Source organism: Heloderma suspectum, chromosome 2 (genome assembly GCF_057233095.1).
Source record: "Heloderma suspectum isolate Gila_16-S chromosome 2, 16-S_ref, whole genome shotgun sequence".
Taxonomy (NCBI): Eukaryota; Metazoa; Chordata; class Lepidosauria; order Squamata; family Helodermatidae; genus Heloderma; species Heloderma suspectum.
This window is the reverse complement of record NC_139459.1, coordinates 83,066,084-83,087,040: the sequence shown is the minus strand read 5'-3', so window position 1 is coordinate 83,087,040 and position 20,957 is coordinate 83,066,084. Positions and strand designations below refer to the sequence as shown.

General features: G+C 39.8%; 1 protein-coding gene across 1 annotated transcript in view; it reads right to left on the bottom strand.

Moving 5' to 3' along the window:
* Nucleotides 1–331: 331 nt before the first annotated feature.
* The window catches only part of MEGF10 (multiple EGF like domains 10), a 186,183-nt gene continuing 165,557 nt past the window's right edge, over nt 332–20,957 (bottom strand). Inside the window, exons 17-25 of the mRNA XM_084833987.1 lie at nt 17,068–17,196; nt 15,858–15,986; nt 12,151–12,279; nt 10,628–10,864; nt 9,138–9,265; nt 8,849–8,972; nt 8,440–8,484; nt 4,746–4,952; nt 332–2,767 (exon numbers count right to left, since the gene is read on the bottom strand). Of these exons, the coding sequence (XP_084690113.1) occupies nt 2,607–2,767; nt 4,746–4,952; nt 8,440–8,484; nt 8,849–8,972; nt 9,138–9,265; nt 10,628–10,864; nt 12,151–12,279; nt 15,858–15,986; nt 17,068–17,196 (1,289 nt within the window). The 3' untranslated portion in view covers nt 332–2,606. The remainder of the gene's footprint in view (nt 2,768–4,745; nt 4,953–8,439; nt 8,485–8,848; nt 8,973–9,137; nt 9,266–10,627; nt 10,865–12,150; nt 12,280–15,857; nt 15,987–17,067; nt 17,197–20,957) is intronic.

Below are 20,957 nucleotides of genomic sequence, written 5' to 3'. Positions count from 1 at the left end.
ACCAAGGGTTATAGAAAATCCAGGATCAAGCACTTCTTTCTGTTTCTATAGCATTAACATTACCCTTTCAAACTTGCTTTGTTCCTTATTGGTTTCTCTATCAGGAGACAAAAGTAGGAGCAAAGGAGCAAAAGAGAGGTATTCCTTTTCACATATTTTGACAACACAGCTAGGAACTGTGCTTCCCAATGAAGTCAATATATGGATCGGAGTAAGCTGTCTATGTCCAAGTTCAGGAATTTACAACTCTTCGGGGATACTGAGTATCAACACACAAGCTGATTCTTGTGACTTTTAAATTGCTGGCAAATTATTACTTCAGTCACAATTTCAAAAAAGATAGGCTTTATTTGTGAGTTTGTATAACACAATACAAAAGAGTGTAGAGCTATTCCAAACACCATTCCAAACCTATCCTACAGAAAGATATTTGTGCTGCTTAACTTCCAAAACTCCATGTTTTTGTCTTTTAGGTTTGCATATTCGAAGCCTATTACACATCTTTTAGTATGAAAAAGACACAGGATGCCAAGGGCTAAATCAAGCTGTAGCAATGCCTTTTGATGGAGAGTGCCTTAAATGAAATTGAAAAAAAAAGAAAAAAGTAGTAGACCATATTTCTATTTCTGTCCCAGGGTCTCTTGAGCACCTAGAAAAGATTTTCTTTTCCACCACCATCAGTAGCTCTTTTCAGATGCATTTGTTGGATCATATTCACAATGATTCTTTGAATTTAATAGCACTAGCTACTGGAAACCCTGTGTACTGACATTTATATCAGAATTTGGGTAGTAAAGGCAGGAAACAATGTATGCACACAGGCTGAGCAAGTAGTGGAACATTTTGCTAACGTGCTTAGTTGTGATAAGTCCTGAGATATGACTCAGCAAGCTTTAAGATTTAGATGTAACATGGAGATGAAATGGGAGATTGTAAACTAAAGAGAACACAACAATTACATTTAATACATAGTTTAAGGAATGCTCTGTTATTGTTAGGGCTAGAAATAATGTAGTAATGAATAGTTAAATTGTATAGAACAACTCTACACTGAGAGGCAGGTTACTTGCCAATGTTTACCTTTTCTATGATTATTCAACTATAAATTGGCTCATTGAAACACACAGAAAATGCCTTTGGAACAGAGGGATGACACTTCTAGAGTAAAACAATTAGTTAAGATGGAAAATAATCTAATTTTCTATTTAATACTTTTTCTTGTTATAAACATTATCCCTTGCATTAGTATTAAATCAGTTTTTTTTTAAAAAAAATCTGACTAATTCCAAGAGTTTACACACTGATCAAAGATGATCTTTCTAGCCTATCTCTGCTGGGGAAATTAACATTATCTAAATATTTTTTTCTTCTTCATAAAAACAGTGCTCCTAAATCAGCCTAAATTGGGAGGCAGGGAGTTGACAGAAATACAAGGGGCATAAAATACACTACTTGTGCACTGTTATTCTAAACACTAGAAAACATAGTTACATTATTTTAAAAAGAGATACAAATTAATGAAACATGGAGTATATGTGCCAGATTATTAGCAATGCAAAAGACCAGCTTAAGCATATTTTCCCTAAATCGATTATAAAAAGAGTTGATTTAGGGAATCAGTTGTGCCTTGTTAACAAGTATGCACAAAGATTGAGCAGTGATTTCAGGTGAATAATAAATCAAACATTGTACTATTCTTATTCCATATTACAACAATAGTGCTACTTGTTTATAAACTTAAAACCTTTTCTTGCACTTAAAATGTACATTATATACTATGTTTGTCCTTCTCTTACCCACTTATTCAATCCAATTTGACAAAAAAAAAATTTCACTGATATGTTTATGAAACAATTATTGATATGTTATGATTTATTACTTGCACATAACAAATATTGTAGTCAGAACTGCTAAATATGAACTTCAAGAACTGGTTTCAAATCCCATTTCACGACACAGCTCTTTAGGCATATACATCCAAGGCTTCCCTCGCATTCAAAACAATTCCTGTATTGCATTCCCATTACCAGCAATGGAGTAGATATCTTGTCTTGACTTTCCCAAGTCAATCCAGTACTGTAGTTAGTTATGTTCTAACAGACCGTATCGCCTTACATGTCTTGGACAAAAGGGGTATATAATGACATGAAGAAAAAGCAATAACACATTGATTTCTTTTTTCCGAAGTAACTAGTAATTCGGATGACTTGGCTAAGTGAGTATTTGGTGGGTTGTACAGTCTTGGATGCACATCAAATATGCAAGTTGATCTAGTGGAAAAAATGGCCATCCTTTGTGATGAACAGCAATACACTTGGCACAAGAAGTATTCTGCATGCTTTTACCATTGAGCCAGTACATTACAGCATACGTGTTTGGCATTTGTTTCTCTAAAAATAATAATAATAATAATTGCAATGCAAAATCTGACAGGCTCCTCCAAACTTGGCAACTATCCATCTGCCACGTGTGTATACAAACCACAGTTTAATTCTCCTTGTTAATGTAGAGCAAATGTTTACTGAACAGATATGGCCAAAAAGAAGGATAACTAGATCCCAGCTCTTCATAAGCACTTAACTGTGTTCCAGAATGCTCATCAGGTGTCATTCGCTGCTATCATCTTTCTCTGAAGATGCAGGACTATCCCGAACAGGTAGCAGGTCATAATGGCAGGGAATGTGGCTGTTTTTGGGTAGATCATAGAGATCTTGGCTGAAAGGTCCATTGTTACTCAGTGTTCCTTGGATAACACTAACTGTAGGTTCTGCAATTTTTTAAAAACAAACAAACAAACAAACCAACATTGGTGCTCTGATACTGGTAGACAGGAAAGAATCACAACATTTAATGAGCATTTAAAATAACAAAGGTAGCCATGAGGGGGGAAAAAATCCAAGATCCAGAGTTAGGCAATATCTTTATTAGGACTAACTAAAATTCCATAAAATTTGTGGAATTTTGGTTGGCCCTAATAAAGGTATTGCCCAACTCTGGATGTTGAACATTTAATGAAAATTACAAAGTAGTCCTGCTATTGTCCCCTGTGCTTTATAATCAAGGGTCTCCCCTCACCCTAGATAGGGATGTATGAATCCCCTACCTGCCAGTCTGGTGGGGGGAGTCCACAGGGGGGGAGGTGATCCATTCCTTCCCCCAGAATCCTCTTCGGCTGGCTCCACTCCACGGCGATTCCGCAGAGCCACCAGCCAGCTCCGAAGTGCCAGTGATACGGCCGCTATGCCGTATTGCTGGCTGAAGGGACTGACTGCGGACGCAAATGGTGTCCGGGATGCCATTTGTGGCTGTAAAAGTTTAAGGTAAATGCAGCCATAAATGGCTGCATTTACCTTAAACTATTTATTTATTTATTTATTTCATTTCTATACTGCCCAATAGCCGAAGCTCTCTGGGCGGTTCACAAAAACTAAGGCCTTTACGGTCGCAAATGGCATCCCGGATGCCATTTGCATCCACAGTCAGTCTCTTCAGCCAGCGATACGGCATGGTGGCCGTATCGCTGGCAATCCAGAGCAGGAGGATCTGGCTGAAGAGGATTCCACGCAGAGGCAGGGGTAAGTCTTCCGTTCCACCACAGGATCCAGGGGCCTGGACTCTTTAGAATCCAGCCTCATTGGAGTCCGTGGCAGAATTCTCCGCCATCCTTAACCCCAGATAGTTCTGAAGTGGTGTTAAGCAATCTACAGTCACATTAAAGCAGACTATAAAATGAATACAACACATTTTTATATTCATGAGAGTGCAAGATTTCTACATACTGAATCAGAGCTGTAGGTCCTTTCACTATAATGAGAAGAGCTGCTTGATAAAAGGAGGCATAAGGATGATGCTCAAAAATGCCTCCTAATTAAATAACTTTTTAACATGCTTTCCACTAATACACATTTATAATTTTTAGTACAGCAATGCTGCTTCACTACAGAGCCTGCTACTGATTTGTTCCCATTCATTAAAAATAGGATAGCAGTAATTCCTAAAATGGGGCTCCTATCCTAGATCCTTTCCTTCCATGCTGGAAAAAAACAGCAGTGTGGTCACACTTGGGAAAGAGGCTCTTTTCAGAGCAGCAACAGAGAGAGCGATCCTATGGCCCCTAGACAGCGTTGGGGGCGCATATGATATTTCAGATTCCTGGATCTAAGGCAGAGACAGTGGTCTGACCTCAGAGCCAGGAAACTGAGCTCCCTGCCCACTGCCCCGCCACCTCACAGCTGGCACAGAGAGAACCATGCTGGCTGCTTCTACGAGCTCTTAAATGCAAGCTCAGAGAGGGGTGAAAAGGGGCGGTTTGGTGGGCAGGGAATGGAAGAGACTGGGGATGCAGGGATCTAAGCTATCCCTAGCTGTCCCAAGTCTCCTTCCCTCTCCCTCCCCGAAGCCTCCACTAGATGGGCAAAAATGCTTGTCTAGCTAAAATGCAGAGCAGGATTGTGCCCTTAGATGGTGCATCTCAAAAGATTCAGGGACATAATTATTCTGACATTTGCTAGTTACAGCGCTAATTTACCTATACTGATTTATCTAGTCTTACGAAGCTTGAGTTTGTGTTTGGTTTTCAGTTGAGCCACTTTTTATAAAGTATTTTTTAAAGTTCAGAAATGTCTCCAGGGTGTGTGTTTGTAGTGGTGGAAATGGATGGACTATTGAAATGAAAGCAAAACCCTCAACATTCTCTGGGTCCAGTACTGGAGACTGAGTTGATAAAACACTAAATTGGGACTCACCAACTTCATATACGTTCTTGTTGGTTGAAGCAGAGTTACTGATTTCCGCATAGGCAGAGTCCCTCCGTGCTGGTGACTTCATTTCAACATATCCACATTCTGAATTTTTTGGTGTGAGTGCTGGTGGATCTTTAATAGTAGCATATGGGTTTTCAGAGCTACTTAAGGAGCAGTTACTTAAATTGTATTCAGAATTCTTCACCAGATCTGAGAAAACACACAAAAATAATGTTTTAATGGCATGGTTCAAAGAAGAATACATTTTATGAAAATTAAGTAACATTAAATGATCATTCTTTTAAAATTAAATTAGTTTGAGTACTTCACATTTTTGCTTATCTAACAATATATAGTGAAACAACCCAAGAAACAGAATACAATCCACAACTTTCCTTTCAGTAGTATCTACTGTATATGTTCCATAATGCCCTGAAAATAATAGACAGCACACCTACACCCACACTCCTTATACCTCATCCATCTCATCCATCCTTCCAGGAGTTAGAAGAGGGATAGAAAGGGAAAGAAAATGACTGGGTGAATGACTGGCTACGAAGGTGGTGCCGATGACAAAGATTTGGATTCTGGGACCATGGGCTATACTTCCTGGAAGATAGACTGTTGGCAAGGGATGGGTTGCACCTCACAAAGGCTGGGAAGAATGTGTTTGGCCACAACATGAAGAACTTTATCAGGAGGGCTTTAAACTGAATCCTATGGGGAAGGGAGATGTAAAGTTGGGGGTAACAATGGACGAAGGCTCATGCACCGCAACAGAGAGAACAGCTCTAATACACCCAATAATAGTCTTCAGACACATGTAGGGAGAAAGCCAGACTATGAAGCACATGGTCTTCGATGGCTATATACTAATGCCCAGAGTATGGGAAACAAGCAGAACGAACTTGAACTCTTAATACAGGAGGGAAATTATGACTTGATAGGTGTAACTGAGACTTGGTGGGATGAGTCTCATGACTGCAATACAGCAATTGAAGGATATAACTTGTTCAAAAAGAACAGGAGGAACAGAAAGGGAGGTGGGGTTCCACGATATGTGAAAAATACATATCTCTGCACAGAAATACAGGAGGATGGGCTTGGTAGCCCCATCAAGAGGATCTGGGTTAAAATAAATAGAGCAAAGAATAAAAGGAACATGGTGATCGGCATCTACTTCCAGCCCCCAATCAAGGAGAAGACGAGGATGAAACTTTTGAAAAGCAAATAGCCAATGTTTCAAGGAAGCATGATGTAGTAGTAATGGGGGAATTCAATTTCCCTGATATTTGTTGGGAGACAAATTCTGCAAAACATGGCCCCTCCAAGAAATTCCTGACTTGTGTTGCGGATAACTTCCTCCTACAGAAAGTAGATGAAAGAACTAGAGGGTCGGCTATCCTTGACTATCCCTAACCAACAGAGATGACTTAGTGGATAAAGTAGCAGTTACAGGAACTCTGGGGGAAAGCAACCTTGTTATACTTGAGTTCTTGCTTCTCCAGAATCCAGGGTTTGCTTCCGGCTGAACATCAGGAAAAACTTCCTGACTGTTAGAGCAATATGACAATGGAACAATTACCTAGGGAGGTAGTGGGCTCTCCCACACTGGAGGCATTCATGCTGGACAGCCATCTGTCAGGTGTTAGAAAAAGGGGAAGTCTAGCGAGACAGTCACATAAGCATAATCAGAAATAAACATGTTGACACAGTCATGCTCTAATGAGTCAGCTAACGGCTCAGTCAGTTGACATGACTTGTGGCTAACAGAAAATTGTAAAGGGGGGGGTATAAAAGATTTGTGCATGCTTAGCTCGGGGTCCAGACTGCTCTGCACCCGTTTTGCAAAACGACTAATAAAATAGTGTTGGATCCAGTGCTGTCTGCCTGGCATCCTTTCTTTCAACCAGAAGCAAGAACTTTTTATCTAACACAGGGATGCTCTGATTTGGACTCCTGCAGTGAGCAGGGGGTTGGACTTGATGGTCTTATAGGCCCCTCCCAACCCTACTATTCTATGATTCTATGTCCTCACACACTCATATCTCCAAAGGATATACACTGAAACAAGGAAGATATTAATTCAATCTTTTTTGACAGAACAGGTCACCCCATGTTTTGATTCTTATATAATTATGCTTTCTGTTGAAGGTGTTGCGAGACTGTCGAAGTTATATTCTGTCAGGTTTTTAGGTACAATTTCCAAAATAACTTGATTAAAAGTGGTGAAATATAAACCACATGGGGACACCATCACAAGATAATGCAGGGCGCAAACTACTGCACCCTTAACTACTACAGAGCGGTGAAGAAAATGCAATACATGGTGAGTTCTTTTTCCTGTCAAAAACTCTTGTGACCTGAACTCCAGTTTACTTCAGTGGTATTTAAGTTTTCTTAGAAATGTTTCAATGACATATTAAGAAAAGCCGTTGGTTTTTTTTGGTCTTTTGACTTTTGTCTTTGCAAGCTCCAAAATATTACTTTGGGAGTGGGGGTGCTGAAATCTGATTATGAGCATATCTGATATTAGAGTTACTCATGTCAAAACTACATAATGCAATTCTTAACGTATCTAAAAACATTCATGTCTCATCAAGCTAAATAGATCCACAAGCATAAGCAGACTTGTACATGCTTATCACTCACTGCATTGGGAACCACAGATGTAAATTGGCTGCATATTCTCATGCATATCAAAGTGAGGGTACAGTTTGTTGTAGTGGTATGAATGGGATGGACATTCTATCCATTATCTTGTGTGGCTAGGTGTGTGTTAACCTTCCTGATGTATGGCTACAGCTGCTCTGGCTCTGGTAAATAACGTGTATGTAATGTGCCTCGACATGTATAGAGACATTCCTTTTCCCCTTAATATGTGAAATGGTTCTGTGATTTCTCTGAAATAACTAGCAGAGATGCTAGTCTACGGATTAACTTAAGTACACCTTGTCCAGAACTGGTAATTTGGAGCGGCTTTTCTATCAGTTCAGAAGTGAGGAATAATGCAACAGATAACAAAAAATTCTGTGGAGATAAAATACACTTTTAGGGTGCAATCCTACTGGGATTCCTATCAGCCTCTGAACTCGGAGGCTGACAGAAATCTATGCAGAGCAGGAGGACTGCGAAGGTGATTATCGCCTCTGAGTCGCATTTTCATTAGATGGGTGGTTTTGCTTGTCTAGGTGGGGTCTGCAGAGTGGGAGGAAAGGAGGCTGGGGCAGCCGGAGGATTCTTCTTAAGCTGGCCACACCGGTCGCCTCCCCTCCCCACCCAGAGAACCGCCCCCTTTCCCTCCTCTGCAAGCTTGCATTTGCAAGCTCATAGACGCAGCCGGCACAGTTCTCACTGTGATGGCTATGAGGGGGAGGGGTTGGGAAGCTCAGACTACTGGGTCCGAGCTCAGAGTGCTGCCTCCGGTCTCAGATCCAGGAACCCGAACTATCTTATGCGCCTCCCAGACTCTGTCTAGGGGCCATAGGATTGCAGTCCCCATGGGTTGTGAATTGACATATTCAAAGTATTACTTTATAGTTCTTCTAACCAACTCTGTCATGGGGCTCCCAACCAGGGGCTCCCAATCAGTGGAGTGATCAGGCCCATGCCTGCTTAGCTCCATCAAGGCTGCAACATCCAAAACCATTCACTGGAGCCCTAATATATTTACATTTGTAAGAAAATACAAACTTACCTTTCAGAGATTTACCCATACAACCTCTATCAATTCCAAAAGCCCCTGTACATAATGGAGAAGAACAAAATGAAAGTTTTGAGAAAGAAAAGGATGCACGTTAAATTCTTGCAACAGCAATTTTAGCAATATCTTGTCATTTAACACATCATTGACTAGTAAGTCTTAATTCAGCGACTCCTTGCTCATTGCAGCCACACTGAGGTATGCGTAGCTATACATAGTAAGAACCTGTGTTATATATAACATAGTCAAATTCCCAGAATCCATACTCTTGGGAAAAAAGAGACAGAAACCATCACTGTGCTCTCCTTACAAAGATGGGTGGGATACATTGCTCTGTTTTCCATAACATCTACAGTGTCATGCTCAACACACACAATACTTAATATGTGTATTATTTCTATACCAAGCTCATTGAGGTAACCTCCATGCTTCCAGTCAGCAGGCAATGTTCCTGTGTAGTCCATGACAGGGCCTCGCTTCCCAGGATCCATATTCTTAAGATTCACAAACAGTTGATTGTTGTTTGACTGTTTCAAATAAAGACAGACGGCATACAATGAAGCTGGTAACTGATCGGTATTATTTGTCAAAGAGAGTAACCATACAGCACAAATAGGAAGTGTGATATTTTGCACATGTAAAATACCAAAACAGCAACATTATCTAAGCGTTCAGCCTCTCTATATTGTTACCTTTGCTAGGGTCATCCTGTCCATGTTGTTGACATTTCCTGAGTTTGAGCATTGTGTTAGAGTGTGATAGCTCGGGTTGGAGAAGTAGTGACTATTAGCATTTCCACCATTACTGTGAGGAATGGTTTCTGAAAAGAAAAGGAATGAAAAGTGAGTGATGTATCATTGCCCATCCTTGGCCTTACACCTCTAACCTTAAGAACTAGCTAACAGCTCCCTCGAGATTAAAACAAAAAATAATAAGGATTTACATAATAAACATCCATTGTTTTTCCTAAAATGCATCTCCTCAGCCTGGTCTGGTCTCTTCCTCTATACAACAGAAGCAAGGTTTTGGGTTTTTTTTTGCATTGGCTGATTCCACTGCATTTCAGATCTTAAATGAAAGAATTCTCTCTTCCCTGCATCTCTGTATGTTCTACTTCTTCTCTTTCTCAGTTGGTCTTCATAGGGATGATAGTCATTTCTGCTTGGATGATAGTCATTTCTGCTTGGTATTTCACCAATGGGCCAGTTCATACGATCAAAGTAAGCACACACTGTGATTTAAATAAGCTTAAGCCACAGTGGCTTATTTTGATTGTGTGAAGCAGGTCAGTATCTTAAATTCAGCATAGGCAAAATCAAATATATTATTTACCATACCCAACCCTTTCTATGGACCAAACCAGATATAACACTGGCTCCCTGCTAAACCTGCAATGTGCTCTCTGGTTAGCAAATTGGGAGCCAGCCTCAAGAATCAGTTACTGGATTGTCTTTGGTTGATTGTTTAAACATTGTTTTTAGATACATGTTGCTTCTGTGTGTGCTATCTGTTTATATGTCTTTTATGTAAATAGTTTTGCACCTTGTATAATGTATTTTTAATAGTTTTTAATCTTTGTGAACTGCCCAGAAAGCTTCAGCTATGGGGCAGTATACAAATATAATAAATGAATGAGTGAAGAATAATCACTCCTTCCCCTCAGCTCCCACCCCACCCTGTAGCAATTTTCTTCCTCCTCCTTTAAAAATAGTTAAGAAGTTTATCAGCAGGAATGTTAACTGTGTTTAAGACTAAACTGATTTCCCCTTAAACCAGAACCTGAAACAGCAGACTGAAGTGACTCTGAATAATTCTGAGATTGCTTGGATAGTCATATTATGTAGCGGCTAATGTAGCTAAGTACCATGAGAAAGAGCTGGTGATTAACAGATTGAGGGTGCTGCTTGTACAGAGATTTCAGTTATAAAATGCTGGACTGATGGATATAAGGAGAATTGGGGAGGGTGCAGGTAGTAGTACCTCCAACTTTTCATCCTTCTTGACAGCCAAAGCCACCCTGTCACTACCTATATGTGCATGAAAACACAGAGAACATGCATCTTATAAAGCTAAGAGAGGATAAATAAAATAGTTGTAAAGGTCATAAGAAACAAAACTTGTCCTTTGCTAAAGTTAGCACTTAACACAGATAGGATTAAGGTTGAAAACACTGTGCCCCTACCTGAAATGGTGTAGTCTGCACTGATGACCCTCATTGCAGGTGTATAGGTAACTGCTGGCATATTTGTTTCTTTCACCTTCTGTTTTTGTCTATAAATGATGAACAGTGCTAGCAGGAAGAGGACCACAAGGACAAGAATAATGATGCCGGCAATGACCCCAATCTGGTAAGAATCAGCAGGGATGGCAGCGCTAGTGCGGCTTAAGCTGTTCAAATTTCCTACTATGATTACCCCAGCTGGAAAACCAAGAGAGATGGAAATCCAATCCATAAATGCACAGAAGAAATAAAATATGCGCATAAGACACAGTTTTAACATTTTTTAAAAAACTTTTCTATAGACATTTATTTAGGTATAATTTAAATGCATCTGAAGACAGGTGAGAAGATCAGATGGCTGATAACTCTGGAGCTCTGGAAATCTATGTTTTAAAGTATCAATTAAAATAAATTATACCAGGTATATTTACATGAATTTGTTTAAGTTGTGTGCTTTTTAAAAAATGCATATTTGCATGAACGTGTTTTAAGATGAATGCTTTTTACAATCTGCAGTTACACTTTTTATTTGGAGAGTTTTTCTGGAAGATTTTGGAATTTTTCACTTTTTTGTTTGTAAGGAACTGAGAAAGGTGGAATGGAGATGCATTTTTCTTTGCAACCATGCAGACTAGATCTTGTTTTAATTTAGTAGAAGATAAAGTTCTAATTGTTCTAGATATTGAAGCGTTAGATTCCTGAAATGTTATATTCACCACACCATCTTGGCCATTAAATTTTCCAGAATTAATAATATCATCCATATAGTATTAGTTCTTCACACATCTGCCTTTTAAAAATGTAAAATATGTTTTAAAATTAAATATATCATGCTATCCTCTAGGCAGATATATAATTTTACCCTCTAAGCAAAAAGTACATAAAATATAGGCAATTGTTATACAATTTGTTGGATCACAAGTGTTAGCATGGAGAAGATCAGGCAAAAATAAAGTGGCACATGGGATTAAGAGGTTTGGGGGGCATATCACTTCCCCTAAATAAGGGTTCTGGGAGCCAAATTGCCAGTCAACTTTCTATCCAAGATGCTTTCCTACAGCAGGCACATAGGCGATGGTTAGCCTCCAATCCTAAACACATCTAGTTAGGAGTAAGCCCCATTAAAGCACAAGAGCTTTTTTTAATTAAACATGCATAGGATTACACAATCCTAACCATACTTATAACAAAATAGGCCCCATTGAACACAGTGTGAATTACCTCTGACTAAACATGCACAAGATTGCACTGTAAAGGTACTAAGTGCATGTTCTAGCATCCTAGCATGGCCACCCTTCTAATTAGAGGATTACAGTAGCAAAGGTATGTTATAAGGATTTGTACTCTCCTGATTTTGTCCAAGATTTCAAGCACCTAAATTAGGCATAGCTTTTTGTCTCCCTCTACTTTGGGATGCTGGCTATGAGCCTATGCATTAGCACTTCAAAGTTCATTTTTATTTTGGCATGTTAGGAAAGTATTACCTTGGTCACATCTTGCTCCTTTCCATCCAGGGCTGCAATAACAGGTTCCAGTGATGTGGTCACAAGTTGAGTTGTTCAGACAGTCACATATTTGCCGGCAGCCATAGCCATATGTACCTGGGGGGCACTCTGTACAAAACAATAAACATCTACTGTAGATTTTGTCTTCTAACCTATTCAAGCTCATAGACATTTCTCAATGACAGCCAGTGACCAGTATCTAGTGTGTTCAACTGAAACTATCAAACTGTCACTTATGGAAATGAAGTCACCCTGACTACACCATATGTTTACAGAATGTTGCTATTCCATGCTTAACAATGGGAGTCCAAAGTATCTATAGTCTTCTGAAAACACGAATGAATAAGGCTTTTCAGTGTGTTCTCATGTGAGGGCGGGGCATGAGCAAGGAGTGTGACAGCTGGTCACCTTATTATACCACTTTGGGATTAATTTAACATATAGCTTTTTTGAAAGTCTGGTATGTGGGGGTGTGTGGTATTGAAAACTCAACTATTTGTCATTATCAGGTCTTGCACTCTTTATAGATCACCATCAGAAATCTTGTAGATTTTGTGTATCACCACCAGGGGGCAATGTTTCATCATTCCAAGTCTATAAGAAATTGGCCACTCTCTGATGTGTTTAAAATATGGACAAGCACGGGCGAATTTAATTCAGGTGACCATCATATCTACTACTGTGGGCAAGAATCCCTTAGAAGAAATGGAGTAGCACTCATAGTCAATAAAAGGGTGGGAAAAGCAGTACTGGGGTGCAATCTCAAAAAAGACGGAATGATCTCAGTACGAATCCAAGGCAAACCATTCAACATCACAGTAATTCAAGTCTATGCCCCAACCACTGATGCCGAAGAAGCTGAGGTTGATCGGTTCTATGAAGACCTACAACACCTTCTAGAACGAACACCAAAAAAAGATGTCCTCTTCATCATAGGGGCTTGGAAAGCTAAAGTAGGAAGTCAAGAAATCACCGGGATAACAGGCAAGCATGGCCTTGGTGTACAAAATGAAGCAGGACAAAGGCTAATAGAGTTCTGTCAAGAGAACACGCTGATCATAGCAAACACTCTTTTCCAACAGCACAAGAGGCAACTCTACACATGGCTCCACACATGGACATCACCAGATGGTCAATATCAAAATCAGATTCATTATGTACTTTGCAGCCAAAGATGGAGAAGCTCTATACAATCAGTAAAAACAAGACCTGGAGATGACTGTGGCTCAGATCATGAGCTTGTTGTTGCAAAATTTCAGCTTAAATTGAAGAACGTAGGGAAAACCACGAAACCATTCAGGTATGACCTAAATCATATCCCTTATGAATATACAGTGGAGGTGAGGAATAGATTTCAGGGATTAGACCTGATAGACAGAGCGCCTGAGGAACTATGGACGGAGGTCCGCAACATTGTTAAGGAAGCAGCAACTACATCATAGAAAAAGAAATGCAAGAAAGCAAAGTGGCTGTTTGATGAGGCTTTACAAGTAGCTGAGGAAAGAAGGGAAGCAAAAAGCAAAGGAAAAAGGGAAAGTTATATCCGACTGAATGCAGAGTTCCAGAGAATAGCAAGGAGAGACAAGAAGGCCTTCTTAAATGAACAATGCAAAGAAATCGAGGAAAACAATAGAATGGGAAAGACTAGAGATCTTTTCCAGAAAATCAGAGATCTCAAGGGAACATTTTGTGCAAAGATGGGCATGATAAAGGACAAAGAAGGTAGGGACCTAACAGAAGCAATGAGAATAAGAAGAAGTGGAAAGAATACACAGAAGAACTATACAGGAAAGATCTTAATGTCCCTGATAGCCATGATAGTGCAGTCACTGAACTTGAGCTGGACATCCTAGAGAGTGAAGTCAAGCGGGCCTTAGGAAGCATTACTAACAACAAAGCTAGCGGAGATGACAGTATTTCAGCTGAGCTATTTAAAATCCTGCTTTTGAAGTGCTGCACTCAATATGCCAACAAATTTGGAACACTCAACAGTGGCCACAAGACTGGAAAAGGTCAGTTTACATTCCAATTCCAAAGAAGGGCAATGCCAAAGAGTGTTTGAACTACCGTACAATTGCACTCATTTCACATGCCAGCAAGGTTATGCTCAAAATCCTACACGCTAGGCTTCAGCAGTATGTGAACCGAGAACTACTGGAGGTACAAACTGGGTTCTGAAGAGGCAGAGGAACTAGAGATCAAATCGCCAACATTCACTGGATCATGGAGAAAGCAAGAGAATTCCAGAAAAACGTCTCTTTCTGCTTCATTGACTACGCTAAAGCCTTTGATTGTGTGGATCAAAACAAACTGTGGCAAATTCTTAAAGTGATGGGAGTAGCAGACCACCTTACCTGTCTCCTGAGAAACCTGTACGAGGGTCAAGAAGCAACAGTAAGAACCAGACATGGAACAACCGATTGGTTCAAAATTGGGAAAGGAGTACGACAAGGCTGCATATTGTCGCCCTGCTTATTTAACTTATATGCAGAGTACATCATGAGAAACACTGGGTTGGATGAATCACAGGTTGGAATTAAGATTGCCGGGAGAATTATCAACAACCTCCGATACGCAGACGATACCACCCTAACGGCAGAAAGCGAAGAGGATCTCAAGAGCCTCTTGTTGAGGGTGAAAGTGGAGAGTGCAAAAGCTGGTTTGAAACTCAACATTAAAAAAACCAAGATCAAGGCATCTGGCCCCATCACTTCCTGGCATATAGAAGGGGAAGAAATGGAAGCAGTGACAGATTTTATTTTCTTGGGCTCCAAGATCACCGCAGATGGTGACTGTAGCCATGAAATTAAAAGACGCTTGCTCCTGGGGAGGAAAGCTATGGCAAACCTAGACAGCATAGTAAGAAGCAGAGACATCACCTTGCTGACAAAGGTCCGCATAATCAAAGCTATGGTTTTCCTGGTAGTAACATATGGCTGTGAGAGCTGGACTATAAGGAAGGCTGAGCGCCGAAGAATTGATGCTTTCGAACTGTGGTGCTGGAGAAGACTCTTACGAGTCCCCTGGACTGCAAGGAGCTCAAATCAGTCAATCCTAAAGGAAATCAGCCCTGACTGCTCATTGGAAGGATAGATACTGAAGCTGAAGCTCAAATATTTTGGCCACCAAATGCGAAGAGAAAAGTCACTAGAAAAGTCACTGATGCTAGGAAAGATTGAAGGCAAAAGGAGAAGGGGACGGCAGAGGATGAGATGGCTAGATAGCATCACCGATGCAATGAATATGAACTTGAGCACGCTCCGGGAGAGAGCGCAGGACAAGAAGACCTGGCATGCTATGGTCCATGGGGTCATGAAGAGTCAGACACGACTTAACGACTGAACAACAACAATTTAAGCATGAAGGCTTGTCAGTTGTATCATTCATCATGAAACAAGGAAAGCTGGCACTACTCTTCTTAGAAAGCTCTGCTGAAACCCAGGGTGTTAGATGTCTTGGAGACTACATGTAGAATAGGTGGTGAACACACAGAGCAAACATAACTTCTCCAGTTTCTCTTTGGTGGTCACATATTTTACAGAACCTAGGTAAATATGTTTTAGTCAGACTGAAGTTCTGTATTTACTCAGAATTATGTAAATATGACAAAGATCTTAGTACGATTTAATTCATTTATGCATTTCCTCTTAACCATATGCAAGAAAATTGTTTTGTTTCCAACTTACTTTGTTCACAGTGTTTCCCCATGAATCCTGTGCGGCATGTACATTGCCCTGAGATGTGATCACAGTCAGCTCCATTCTGACACTGGCAGATTAATGCACAGTCCTTTCCATAAAAACCCAAAGGACATCCTGTAGTAGAAAGGAAAATAAAATAAAGCAGCCTGTTTTTAAAGCTGTTATTTTTAATAATGTAGTGAATGCTTTCATAACAGTGAAATAAACCATTTATATTTCCCAACATAACAGAATTCATAATCTAAACAAGATATGAAGCATGACAACATTTCAGAGTGATTAGGTGGGAAATATCAATCATATTATTTGGAAAGTCTAATGGAAGTGGTGAGATTTACAGCACAATCTTATGCATGTTTACTCAAAAGTAAGTCCCACTGTGTTTAATAGGCCAAATAGGTGTGCATGGGGCTGCACTGTAAATCTCACTACCTCCATTAGACTTTTAATGAAATCCATTAGGGTTTCAAGCAGGAAAATACAGGGAAGGCTTTTGAATAATGAACAGATCTTTGCACGTATATTTTGCATAAAAGGTCAGGGAGCAAAAGAACCTTGATTCACGCAACACTGAGCAGTTATATTGCTCTACTTCTTCCTAACATTATGGAGTTCTGCTGTTTGCAACAAAAAAGTGATACTATTATTATAGCTATGGGTGAAGGGTACTTGGTAGCCGAGACCTTTTTAAAGGTAAGCAGAACAGACACAAAACATCTTCATTCCCAATTCTGCTAGGGGAGTTTTCCAGCAATTGATCCAAAGGCAAGTCTTGCTGTCTTGCCCCTGACTGCTCTTGAATGTATGAGAAACCCCTCTTTCTGGCCAAATCTAAGGCCACCTAAAAGCTCAAACATATTCTTTTGGCTCTCAGCATGAATTCATGAATTATAATTTCCACACTAAATACTTATAACCAGTGGGGGCTGGTGGCTCCGATTTCAGTGGGGCTGTAAATCCATTCTGGGTTTCAGTCAGAACTAGCCAGAACTCTAAAAGAGGTATCCTAGGTGCTGAATCCTATCCCAAAATATGTTCGGTAACTTGGATAGCTCCTTTAGAGTTCTGGCTGGTATTGGCTGAAACCCAGAATGGATTTACAGCCCCACCAAAATCAGAGCCACCAGCCTCTGCTGCTTATAACACCCCGCTATATTTATCTATAATATGTATGTGAAGATTAGGGAAAACTCACTTTGTGTGCAGTAGAGACCAGTCCACCCTGGTGTACATTTACACTCCCCATCGTAGGCACTACAACGAGCTCCATTATGGCAATTGCAGGTATGGATACAATTTGGGCCCCAATGGGAAGGGGGGCAAGCTGAAATCATTACAATAAATCAGTTAGAATATTTGACACAACCAGAGCTCTGTAGCAGTGAGTCATTAAGCACATGAGTAATTCCAGAAAGATGGCTCCTAGCTATTCTGTCTTCCCTTAACCAATTGTATGTAGTAAGAAAAAGACAGAAGCAGCAGTGGGAAAACATGCGATGATTACAAATGGACCATGATGTCATCTGTACCCCTGTAAAATTCTGTGAATGGAACAGGACAATCGCACAATAAAAACCTGGAAGCACCCCAGGTCACTACAGGTTTTGTCAATCTTTGTAATATAAACTGAAATAATAATAGCATGTGATATAAATAGCATTTCTCATTTCAACTGGGATTATTAAACTTTTACAACATTCATGCATCATCTCCCAATGTGAACTGTGGTATTTACAATAGTACAATGTAAGGATAGTTTTAAACACTGGCTGTATTAAACTTTATCACTTCTGCAGTACAAGGCCTCAGTTTTAAATGACATTACACTGGATTTTCCTTGCCTGTAAATTATATTCATGTTACAGTCTACTCATTAAGATACAAAATTGTGTGTACAAATTTTGGAGTAGGGAAAAACAAGTAACATATGGAAAACTTCCCATTATTTCTTTCTATCTGCCAAAGTGAAATAGTCAAAGCAATATGCCTCCTTCAGCTTTACACTCAGTACATCTATGCATTAAAAACATCCTTTGTGCTGATATCTCCATCTGTGTGTATACATTGTTAAAGGTTTTGCATTCAGGTTATAAGCATGGAAAATGCAAACAGCATGCTGCATGAAAATGACATTTTGGTCTGATCTTGAGAATACCGCCCCCCTCCTCTCACATACATACCCATGTGTTATTAATGCCACTGAAATGCCTTGAATTCACATGGAACCTTGAGAATTGCTTGAATATGTCAATACACCAGGATTAAAGTGAGAATCTTCATAGTAGGTTCTTATGCTCCCATGTATGGTACTTTGTAGCTAGAGTAAGGGGGGGGGCTCCCCTTACTCTAAATAAGGTTAAGGACATTTTATGAGTGTTCAGAAGCTACCATAACATTGTTGCTCTGGTTGTGCATAGTGCACTCTTCGGGATGGTAGATGGAGGCCATCATGTATCCAAGTAGTATCAGATGGAGGCACAGAACTTCTCCCAAGATGGGCTCAGAGAAGAACTTTGGGGGTTTGTAAGAACCAACCTCATAGGAGAAGCAGGCTTTACAAGTCCCCAAATTCTTCTTCGGCCTAGATTAAAATCCAAACTAGGGAAGAATCCCTGGCTTCCCTCCCTGCCAACCACCCCCAAAACACCCTGCCTGCCAGTCTCTAAATTCCTAAAACAGGGGGCACCAGTGTGCCCTTGGACACCTTTCTTGGCAGCCACTAATATGCCCTACCCTTACCCCTCCCACTTTTTTATTTTTTTACATAACAAAAGTTTCTTATTTGTAGCTGTGATTGCTTCAAAGCAAAGCTGCTCCCAGCTTCCTTCCCCATGAATGACTCTAGGCCACCTGTGGGGCTCAGAGACATTCTTAGGACATGAAGATGGCAGGTGGCTGCAGGGTGATGGTTTCCTCTGCAGCGAGCCCATTTTGTGGTGGTGCCTTCAAAACTGATCAGCATGTCACAATTGGAAAGATCTTGTCATCTGAATCTCCAGTCACACTGAAATCACATTACCAAAATACATTTTCAGTGTGCAGAAAAGCCTTCATTAGAACCTACTAATGACATTAGGATCCTAGGTCTTGCCTGAGGACTAATCTTTTGTTTTCATCAGTCCACTAATCAATAACTCTTTCCATGTCATAGTTCATTATTTATAGAACAATAAACAACCATTAAGGACATGCTTTCAGATTTGTTTGGTGCAAGGCTACTGCAAAATGGGAGTATTTAGAGAAAATATAGTTTGATTTGGGTTACTTGGGAGTGTCTATGGCTCAAAGGCCCAATATTTTAAAACAGCTGGAAAGAATTTAATTAAAATTGTTAATTTGGGTCTAATTCTTTTTTCCTAATTCTTCTATTTCCATTATTATTTATAATGAAGAATTTTTATGGGGAAAAACTCATGTCTTAAGACAAATAAGGACTGTCTAATCACATACACATTGTTTTAACTGTTTTAGATTTTAAGTGGTTTTAGCTTGTTTAATAGTTTAATATGTTTTTAGGTGTTTAAATTATTTATTGTTTTATACTGTTGACATTGGTTTTATCTGTATGGTGCCCTGAGATCTTAATGATATAGGGCGGGATAGAAATGTTTTAAATACATACATACATACATACATACATATACACACACACACACATACCCAATACATACACACACATAAATCTTTAACAGGCTTCATGGAGGTCACATTGAAGTCATTTTAAAGTATTGGGTCACTACTTTTTACAAGAACTATAGGCTTTTACACAGTTCAGATAAACCTCCCTTTTCCCAGTCTGAAGGTCAGGCTTAGTAGACATCCCGTTGCATTCTACTGGCATATGTTTTTCTTATTGCCCTATCTCAATTGTTCATTATGAGTAAGTAGCAGAACAAAAACCATTATTCAACAACAAATTATACAGATAACTTATGAAATTAAAGAGAGATAAAAATCCCAAAGTGTTTGAATTATAAGTTTCTTAAGGGGAAAAGCCAAAGCATTAATTTATGAGAATAAACATTAAAAAAAATCAACAAAAACGTTTTGATATGATATTTAGTGCTTACCTCAAAAAAAGTGAGGTGTATAATTATATGTTCAATTTTTTAATTTATTTTTAAAATCTGAAATACAGCATGGAACATCCAACACTGCTGCTAACATAACATGTTTATGTTAATATATAAACATTATATAACATCTATAATGGCCGAACTTAGTGATATATAATGAAGATGGATTTTAAAACCAACAAATTTAAAGTTTTCTGAATGGACCAGATGTTGCATAACAATGGGATACAGCTAGTTAATCTGTCAGTCAAATATTGAGTGATGTGAACCAATGAGGCAGATCAGAAGGAGTTGCTCCCTCTTGGAAACGAAATAGCTTTTCTACACTCTTGGTTCTTGGATCCTACTGAAATGTTTGCTAAAACTCTGCATGTAAACCAGGGATGGGGAATGTAAGGCACTCCAGATGTTGTTGGACTGCAACTCCCATCAGGCCTAGCCAGCACAGCCAATAGTGTGGGATGATGGGAGTTGCAGACCAAAAGCATCTGGAGGGCCACACATTGCCTATCCCTGATGTAAACACTAATCGAGACTAGACTAGCAAAAGCTTGCAGGTGTTTCTTCTACACTTAATGGGCCGGTTTGCACGATCAAAACAGCCCACTATGGGCTGTTTAAGCCAGGGTGAATTGTGGCACGTATTGGTGTGTGGTGGCCAGCATTTTGAAATGCAACCCCTGCTCAGGGGTTGTCATGTTGTGCAAACCCAGCAAGCCATCCCTGTATAACCCATAGTCTGTTGTAGGATTACGTGGGGTTTTTTTTAACCTTGCATAATCCACAGTGGCCAGGTTCAGATGACACAGCAATGCCTGGTTGGGAGTTTAATATGCAAAATGCCAGCCAGCACACATGGGGCAGGTTCATACAATCATGGAGGGAAAATAAGCCATGGTGGCTTATTTCCCCTCCCCATGTGTGTGAGTCACAAGCTGCCTAATTAACATAATTACCCTTGATGGCTGTGGGTGTCATGAACCCAGCAAGACATCTGAACCCAGCAAGG